The sequence below is a fragment of the Malus domestica genome, chromosome 06, assembly GCF_042453785.1.
Source record: "Malus domestica chromosome 06, GDT2T_hap1".
Taxonomy (NCBI): Eukaryota; Viridiplantae; Streptophyta; class Magnoliopsida; order Rosales; family Rosaceae; genus Malus; species Malus domestica.
Genome location: NC_091666.1, coordinates 25,864,365 through 25,874,157, shown reverse-complemented (window position 1 = coordinate 25,874,157; position 9,793 = coordinate 25,864,365). Strand labels below are relative to the sequence as shown.

The window sequence follows — 9,793 nt, the reverse complement described above, 5'->3', positions numbered from 1 at the left end:
TTGACCTTGATTGAGTCGTGCTTGTTCACTGCTTACGCGTAAGAGTTCCGGTATCCCTTGAAGATAATTTTACCTTTTTTACTTAAGAATCCACATGTCGTCTCTATATTGTTCTCGATTATTTTTTGCACATTAATTGTCAGACGTACCAAACTCTCTTCTAGACAGGTCACGTCACTATTGAAGGTGCATGCGCATCCTTCTCGCCTTCAAATTATTGTTTGATAAGTTCCTTCCAAAAAAAGAAAATAGTTGCTGATGTAGTGTAATTAAGGCTTATAAACGGCTGAAATACGTCAGATACAGATACATGGCACCAAGTCATAAAAGGCAACAGGAAAGTTTGTAGGACGGATTTGAGTCGGCAAAATAACGCAAGAAAGTGCTGCTTTGAGTAGCCATGGAGGTTACTGGCAGGCTTGGAAGAATTGAGCAAGAAATAGGGCAGGTGGAAGATGAGAAGCTCCAACACGAGCAAAATCTAGGTGCGTTCTGGGAACATATGCCTGCTATTGATCCATTTCTCATACGAGATCGTATGCTTTTTCACCAGAATCAAATACACTCTCTCGAAAACAAGAAGAGCTCCCTGCTCCAAGAACAACGAGATCTTCTCGTGCAGGCTATCACGCTCGGCGACAAAGCTTAGACTTTCAGGGAATGAGCAACGACAAGTGGAGGGTAGACGAGCTTAAACTGTCAGGAAATGAGCAACGACACGTACGTGTAGCCCTACTCTACACCCTGAACTGAAGACCACAGATCGAGCTTTAATGTATCAAGCTTATGTAATATCTTACTTGCTTATGCATATCATGAAATGTATGGGTTCCTTTCATTTTGTGTACATCTCAATCTCGATTTCATTGTCCACGTATATATCGAATGTCGACTCATATTACATAACTAGAATAGTACTGAGGCTGCAGTTTCAGTTCCTCTAAGGACGGAGAGAAACCTACTTACAACGGGAGTCATTGTGACGCTATTCTAACGCAATCACACATAGTTATGGTGATTGGTTATAAAATGCATGGCAATGCGTAGTTTTCTTGTTATTTCGCTACAATGGCATCCGTTGCAGAAAAGTTGTCCTTGGGATGCAATCATTTGGGAAGAGTTTGGATTGGATCACTTGATCCACGATTATCGATCGGAGGCCGTTGCTTGTGGTGATTGGTGACGGATTGGAAAGCCATAGCTAGTGCTAGAGCCTGCATATGACCAAAAAAATGTTATCAAATAGTTAAGGACACATTTGATCATTTCGTTTTTAGATTTTAGTTGATTCGAGCTTACAATATGGTCACGCTCAGGAGGAGCATAAATGCCGGTGGTGATCGTGGTTCTTCTTCGAGTATGGTTGCTATGAGGTGAATTTGATATGCTTTTAAACCCTGTTGGAACAACAATTACAGGTATACCAACAAGATTTCCCAAACAAACTCTCTCCCAATCAGTTGCATTGCCAATGAACGCATCCACGGTAAAACTCTCTTTTACTTCTCGGATTAACTTCCCCCTTGCTCTTTGTGCTTGTACATAATCTACTGCAGGAATGACACGTGCACGGTGGAGTTCAGTAGGCCACTGTTCTTGAGCTTCGTAAACATCATCATGGCGGGAGCGCTGCCATTCATCAAAGTGAGCCAACATGTCGACGTCCATGGTAAAATTTAGGATGCCTTGAACAGAATCAACTGTGTAGTTTAGCTTGAAAGGGATCATTTTTACACCTTTTGATGCAAGAACATGAACAACCTGTAAAACACTCTCCATTTAAGCTCTACATAAAATAGTTGAAGAAACAGGACCTGATAACGGATACATTATGTTAAGGCTAGCGATTTTGGCAGTCCTTATTTCTCCACCCGCACTCCTAACTGAATGTTTTACAATTTTTTGCACGCACAGGTGAAATGCAGGAAGTTAAACAAGGAGTGTTAAAATTGCTAGCCTAATGTTAATAATTGAGGGTTAGGGGTCTAAGGTTAAAATCCAACTAAGTTTACTGACCTCCATCTCAGCATCTTCTAAATATCCGACCGTAAGTTTTTTAATGTCAACCAAAAACGGATCACCAAGAGGAATGTCTCTCGACGAAAGATCATCTGGGTCCTTTCCTCTAATGGCATCCAGAACAATGGCACAGTCTGCGGCGCTTCGACAGAAAGGTCCAAGCTTGTCCTGTTAAATACATAGAGCTATAATTTCCACAATTTATCTTTACTGCATCACAGAAGGACATGAAGAAAGAAGATTAAAGTACCAAGCTTTCCGATATGCTCATTACACCAGTTCGCCCAGTAGTGCCAAACGTTGGGCGCAATGCTGTCACGCCACAGCGTGCAGCAGGGTAGGTCACAGAGCCAGCTGTTTCTGATCCGATTGCGAATGGAACCATACCTGTGAAGGATCTCTTGTTATTCTCTCATATTTTGAAAGGCTAGTGATTTTAGTATATATCCAATTTTGAAGTGCAGATGATTAAAAATATGGTGCGAAAATCGCTACTCTTTCAACAATGAGTTAACTCAGCTAAGCAAAGACCCTTAATAAAGTAGAAGTGCATAAGGAATGAATGAAAATTCCGAGGGCAGAAAGTTTGAGCGGTACCTGCTGAAGTGCAGGCAGCAGGGCCGGCTGATGAACCTGTGGAGAACTCCTCGATATTCCATGGGTTCCTTGTTCGACCACCAAACCAGATGTCATCATATGCAAGTGATCCGGAAACAAGCTTTGCGACGAGAACTGCCCCTGCAGCCTTCAGCCTATATTCAGCAGAGACCAACCAATAAGCAAAATGCAATTTAAGTTACTGCAATCTACAATGCTCATGCTTCTTCACAACCTCTTGTAAACCCAAGCTTCAATGTCAAGAACTTGATTTTTGAAACTTCTGGAACCCCACGTTGTTTTGTAGTGCGGTACTGCAATTATATCCTTCAACCCATAAGGAATCCCATGCAGAGGACCTGCAAGGAAAGCAATTGTAAACTCTCTACTCTTGTACAAAGACATTTTGTGTGGACAAAATAGGCGATGCCCCGAAGGTGGGAACAAGCCTTATCTAAAATAGCTTTAACGAAAGAAAAATACTCGGCTCCTCCCAGACAATATCACAGTTTGATACATGCACAGAAACTTTTCGTTTAGTTGTTTTTGTGAGTTACTTCAGTAACTATAAGGAACCGAGTAGCGTTCCTTACCAAACTATCCGAGTACAAGCATTTGAGGTCTAACAAGAAAAGTACATACCCAAATACACTCCTTTGGCAAGCAATTGATCAGCCTCTTTTGCTTGCTTGTATGCTAACTCTTCTGTATATGTCACCACAGCCTCAAGAACATCATTGTACCTAATTTTCCGACGATGAATCGTTAAAATGACAGGTCCTGAATACTATAACAAAGCAAGGTAAGTGTTTTTAGAGCTGATCTGTTACCTTTTCAGTCTTTTCAGAAAAATTCTCGTAAGCTCCTTCGACGTAATTTGCTTTGTTCTAATGAGCTCTCCTAATTCAAGAACCTGAAAACACTCACAAAGTTACAGATGCGTTTCAGTGTCTATGTAAAAATTGCGCTATCCCAAGTCAATCATTCACTGCCATATGTGACGAAAGCTAAAACGCACGGCAGTGTGTGGTTAGGTTGGGATACCGCCATTGTGACAGCCCAATGAGATTGCAGCAACAGACTTACACTCATAAAGGCGATATCTTCTTCACTTCTCGGTTTTTTTATGCCGGAAAGAGAAGGATAATTGAACTTTTTAGTGGCATGCTGAGACTGTTCACTGCCCCATCCAGAATTGAAAACCAAATAAGAGGGGTTACGCAAACCTCCATCCTCAGAAGCTACTAATTTTCTATTAGCTGTGATTATGGGCAGGTTAAAGTCCTTTTGACCCCTCACAATCTCCAGCATCTAAAATTGTATAGAAAAAATGGTTTAAACTTCATGATTAAGATAACTAATCTAAAATTCTACTAATCCATAAAATGCACCAGAAGTGATTACCTTTGTGTTATTCAAGAATGTGGTGTCAAACAACTCAAATGCACATTTGAGGGGGCAAGGTTGACCAACTCTCGTCCAACACACACCATCCTTGCGATCACTCTCCTAATCAAATTAAATAAAAAATATCCCAATTAAACGTGCATGTGAATACCAACACTGAGAATCCGATCCAGCGTCGTGCAAATCACAATTTGACATATGTGCCAAAGTAATGCCGGAAACACAAAAAGAAAACTTAACACAAGAAAAGATAGCATTAATTTTCGCCCACCATCCTTAATTGGCGATCACCACCGCGTCAATATAACAACCGCGAAATGAGTTTAAATTCAAGATTTGTGTTGCATTAATAGCACTCATTCACCGACAATTAATGGTGATGGTACCGGTCACCGCCAAGTATTTTACGATGAATATCTAGGGTTTAAGAGAGAGAGTTACCATATTTTTAACATCTGAAGCAGCTACAGGGCGGCAGCAACAGATGAGAGCTAGAAGCACGACGACGGCGATGATGCCACTGTGGGGCCACCACCCCCTAACTGATGGAAGAAACTTGTTCTTGAGCATCATGGTTTAATGTCTGTCTTCCTAACTTGCCGTGATATCTGTTTTTCTAGGCTCAAATTTGCAGGCACGGCGACGGCCGGTCTATCACTCTGGTGCTGTGCCTGCGCACATGCTGTGCTGACTTTGTGTACGATGAAGATGCTAACGTCAAACAAAAAGAAAGAATAGTCGTAGAATAGCACTTTACACCACAATATTTTAGGTCATCTAAAAAATAAGTTACGAGGTTTCAATTTTTGCATTTTACATCACGTAATATCATCAGTTTAACATTTCTCAGTTTCACTGTCTAATTAAACATTAAGTACTATGTAACATAGATTTGATTCATATTTAAGCAGACATTGACTATCAATTTTATAAAAGCATTAAAAAAGTAAAGTACAAAACATTAAAATTAACGGTCAATGACTGTCAAAATGTAGGCTGGCCTATGTCAATTAGACATAAAATTAGAGAAAATGTTAAGTTAGTACAATTCAAAAATCACGTAGTGTAAAATGCAAAAATCAAAACTTCGTGTATCATTTTACAAATGACCACCAAACTAGTGGTGTAAAATGAAGTCAACCCAAGAATATTTCATGGGTGCCGTCGGATTTAAACCATCTATGGCATATTTTTTGAAGGACTAAGCAATATTTTTTAAAAGGTTAAGGACTAAGCAAAGATTGAAAATGCACAAAAGATGAAAGCTTTACCCTTTTTATTCTTTTAGCCACTAGAGACCAACATGTGGCTGTTGAAGAAATTTGCCTTCACCGAGAATATTATTATATAATTTGTATTTTAAATCAATTATGTACTGTTGTATGAGTTCAGTCTACTATTTTTAAATAACGTTTTTTCTTTTTGTAGAAATTTCATTATTGAAACTATTTAATTTCTTAATCTTCAATATAAGATCATTCTTACAAGAAAATAATTCAAAATAGGGTTCGTTTAGTCATTCAAATTTATCATATACATCAATGGTGTAAGTACCAAGTAACATATTCATGAAAAACCGTTCATTTATTTGATGAACATGAATGAACAAACGAACTCCAATTCGAATGCTTTATTGTAAGTATGATCTTATAATAAAGATAAAGAAAAAACGATTCGGTTTATAAATTTATATAGAGAACATTTTAAGACCATATCTTATAATATCCTTAAATTTCATTATATGATCATTTCTTACAAAAACATTTTAATTAGAGTTTGTTTAGTCATTCAAATTTATCATATACATTAACGGTATAGATACCGAGTAACATATTCACGAAGAACCGTTCATTTATTTGATAAATTATAATGACTAAATGAACTTCGTTTCGAATGTCATGTGACATTACAATTCTACTTAAATTATGAAATATGTATTTGTTTTTGTATTAATATCATAAATAATACAATAAGTGAGTTGTGCTTCGATATTCATAGAGTAAAGTATTATTCATACACTCTTGTTATTTCTTTGCCATAAAACTTTTCACTTCATTCGATTTGACAGTGGACCAGGGCTGTTTTACGAATTTTTTTTGCGCATATTGATATTGGATTGTGACTTCGAATGTAGGAATCTCTTCCAAAAGGAAGAAGCCAATCCAATGTCCAATAAGCATTTTAAATTTAGCTTTGTTGTCAAGTCAAATAAGGAGAAAGGTTTCCCTCCCTACAGAAATCAAAAGGCTAGTGAAAGGTAAAGGCTACTGAAGAACGTTCATTTATTTGATAAACTTGAATGAATAAACGACATCCAATTCGAATGAATTTTTTTTTTGTAAGAATGATCTTATAATAAAGATTAAGAAATTGATGGTTTCGTTTATGAAATTTATACGGGGAACAAAAATGGATCCATTCAGGGACCTGGTGGGTCCCGACACCCTCTGGAAGTCCGAAGAAGCGGTTGTGAGGACCTCCGAGTACCACTCGACAGTCTGGGCATGTGGTAGAGGAGAGGTATGCAACGACAATTACAGGTTGTGTAGACTGCAAATAGATAATGAAGAATTAGAAGTTTGTTTTATTTTTAATTGACTTAGCCAAATGGCGTAGTTTTGAGCCAAGACAACTAAAAGAACATATTCTTTCTTTAAAAAAGCCACGTGACCCTCTCTTTTTGTTGTGATTGGCTCATATTTTGAGCTGGCAACAATGAAGTGACCTGTGTTTGCTTTTGGTGTAAATATCACATGGTGTGGGCTACATGAAAGTTGCAGACAAGTGCTGCAAAGTAGAAGCAAAAGTGGACAACAAGCCAAATAACTTTCGGCTAATAAACTAAACAAAGAAAAGTTTGGTGGACATCATCATGAGTAAAGACACAATGATGATGCTTGTAAGAAAATAGAAAAATTCAGCTGTTTTTGCTTTAATGATTATGAAGAAATGTGATGATGGATTGGTCTTTATTTAATGCAAGGAAATGCTTGCATTATGTGTGCTTACCGAGGAAGAAGGCTTGCATCAGGGAAGCATCCAAGGAGATGGTGAGAGCATTTGGCTCTACCATGGGAAAGGTTGAACATGGGTTGAGAGAAAACCAAGAGAGCTAAAGTGAAAAGTATTCTAGTGAAAGAACTCTTGGGGTAGAGTGAGGCTCTTGGGAAAATTCTATAAGTGGGTGTGCAAGGGATTTGGGATTGGGTTATGTCGATTTAACTCATGTGTATCTTGTACTGTTATTCTCATAGTGAAGAGCAATATCTCTCCGGGGACGTAGGCAAGATTTTTGCCGAACCTCTTAAATTTCTTGGTGTCTTTACTTCTTGTATTTTATTATGTTCAACTGAGTGTGATTTGGTGAGGTTGTAATCTGAATCTCGTTTCCGCACTAACGAACGGGCCAAGGCACAACAATTGGTATCAGAGCATCGTTGGGCGCTTTTGTTCGTTGGAGGTCCAGATTTGTTGTTCACCATGGAATTTTCAGTTGAGCAGCTTAATGGGAGAGGCGGTTTTACTCTTGGTAAAAGAGACTAATGGAAGCCTGAAGAAATGGAAATCGTGTTCAGGGATGCTTAGATCAACTGCGAAAGTTGATGTTGAGGAAGAAGACAAAGGCCTCTTTCTTCTTAGCTCACTTTCAAATTCGTACGAGAACCTTGTGAAACTTTACTGCATGGAAATATACTGTAAGTTTGGAGCAGGTGCAAGCTTCTTTGGTGTGGAATGATACACAAAGGAAACCATGGATGATGGTGGGCACGAGACTGCTTAAGCTATTCAAGGTTGGAATCGTGGAAGAAAATTGAAAAGAGGATCTGAAAGAGACAACAGATTCAAATCCGGTTCCGGAGGCAAGGGTCCACAGTGCTACGGTGCAAGGCCGGGTGGTAGCAAGTTTGTGGCATAAGGCTTCGAGTATGCCCTCTAGGTACTCGAAGCAACACTTCTCCTGACGATGTTTAGTCTCAAGTGTTGCAGGGGTTTTGCAGCAGGTGGAGCTATGAGATTCATAGGTGATGAGATGGTCCTAAGGTAGGAGGAAGTGTGGGAATTTTGTCTGGCTTAATGGGTTGTTGCTAGAAACGGGCGCGCTGGTGAGTTTCCAGGTTGCAGACAATGAAGAAGAGGAAAACATGTTGGAGGAGACGAGGGTGTGTCGAGATCATGACTAAAGCTAAATGGTGATTTTTAGCTTGCAGCAGCTGCACATGCATTGGCAGTGACTGAATCAGAACAGGACCAATGAGGTTGATTCAGGGTGTGTATGCTGGTACGTAAGGCCAATGAGCTTTGGTGATGGGTGCAAGGATTTTGCATGGTGTATTCGCCAAGGTGGAGATTGTTGTGATTGGCTCATATTTTAAGCTGGCAACAATGAAGTGACCTGTGTTTGCTTTCGGTGGAAATATCACATGGTGTGGGCTGCATGAAAGTTACAGACAAATGCTGCAAAGTAAAAGCAAAAGTCGACAACAAGCCAAATGCTTTTCGGCTAGTAAACTAAACAAAGAAAAGTTTGGTGAACATCATCATGAGTAAAGACACAATGATGATGCTTGTAAGAAAATAGAAAAAGGTGGTTGCTTTTGCTTTAATGATTATGAAGAAATGTGATGATTGATTTGAGATTTGGGTTAAATCGACATAGAATTTTCCCAAGAACCTCAGTGCATTAGGAAAATAGGGTGGATAAATGGGGGTGCATCAGTGCATGGTTAAATAAACATGGATGATAATAAGCTTCTTACTTTGGGATAAATTTCTAATGTTTCTCCCAATTAAAGTTTGACATGTAGAATAGTTTTTTTATGTAACTGGAACACGTCAAAAGACTTTATAATTCTACTCAAATTATAACATATGTATTTGTTTTTGTATTACTATATTCTAGTCATACGATATATTAAGAGTATCATTTACCATTATTATTATAAATGATACAACACATGAGTTATGTTACAATATTTATAAAAGTACTATTTTCTTTTGTTAAACAATAAAATGTCCCTTGACATGTGTGCACCATTTTTGTGTGCATTTTTTTATGAGATTTTTTGCACATATTAGATGGATATTTAAATTGAATTTTATAATTCATATGACATAGTTGTTGATGATTAAATTATTATTTAAATATTAATCAACGTAAATACAACCCATTACACAATTCATAAATTTATCTAAAAATTTAATCTACCGTATTAAATTGTGATTTCGAAGAACGTAGGATTCTCTTCCAAATGAAGAAGCCAATCCAGTGTCCAATAAGCACTTTAACTTTAGCTTTGTTTTGAAGTCAACAAATCCTTTTTTTATTCCGTTGTTTTAAAGAGAAAGGTTTCTCTCTGGTGGCCACAGAAATCAAAAGCGAGTGAAAGGTAAAGGCTTCTCTGCCAAGCCTTCATCGCCAGCAACAGCAATTGCAGCCAGATCCAGGTATGTCTCTTCTCTTGCTCTCTCTCTACAATCTTTCTGTCCAAAGTTCCCTGAGAAAAAGGGTTTTGGTTTGCATTCTTGGATTAGATTTGTAGATATTCCAATGCATTTCAGTTTTCTCTGATTTCATAGCAAAATCTGGTTCTTGGTACTCTAAATTTGCTTTCTTTGCTTCAAGACTGTATTTTTATAGGTTTTTGTATAAACCCATCTGAAATTTACTTAGAAATTGGATGTATTTTGTATGTTAAATACTTTTGGAATCCTTTTGGTGTTGCTATTTTTGTGTTTGGTGTCAGAAGCTTAGGTTCCTTTTGCCAGAAAC

General features: G+C 38.1%; 1 protein-coding gene across 3 annotated transcripts; it reads right to left on the bottom strand.

Moving 5' to 3' along the window:
• Positions 1–813: 813 nt before the first annotated feature.
• Positions 814–4,818, bottom strand: LOC103438668 (uncharacterized). 3 transcript variants are annotated; one of them, XM_008377209.4, is made up of 11 exons: positions 4,465–4,818; positions 4,021–4,125; positions 3,703–3,927; positions 3,447–3,529; positions 3,259–3,359; positions 2,852–2,975; positions 2,617–2,771; positions 2,270–2,406; positions 2,017–2,187; positions 1,300–1,761; positions 814–1,214 (listed from the first exon to the last, which is right to left on the bottom strand). In XM_008377209.4, the coding sequence occupies exons 1-11, from the start codon at positions 4,594–4,596 to the stop codon at positions 1,107–1,109; spliced, it is 1,803 nt and encodes a 600-aa protein (XP_008375431.1). In that variant the 5' UTR covers positions 4,597–4,818; the 3' UTR covers positions 814–1,106. The 3 variants fall into 3 exon arrangements, with proteins under 3 accessions (XP_008375431.1, XP_028953871.1, XP_028953873.1); XM_029098038.2 differs by lacking the exon at positions 3,703–3,927 and having other exon boundaries at positions 4,465–4,747; XM_029098040.2 differs by lacking the exons at positions 3,703–3,927; positions 4,021–4,125 and having other exon boundaries at positions 4,465–4,763.
• Positions 4,819–9,793: the final 4,975 nt, after the last annotated feature.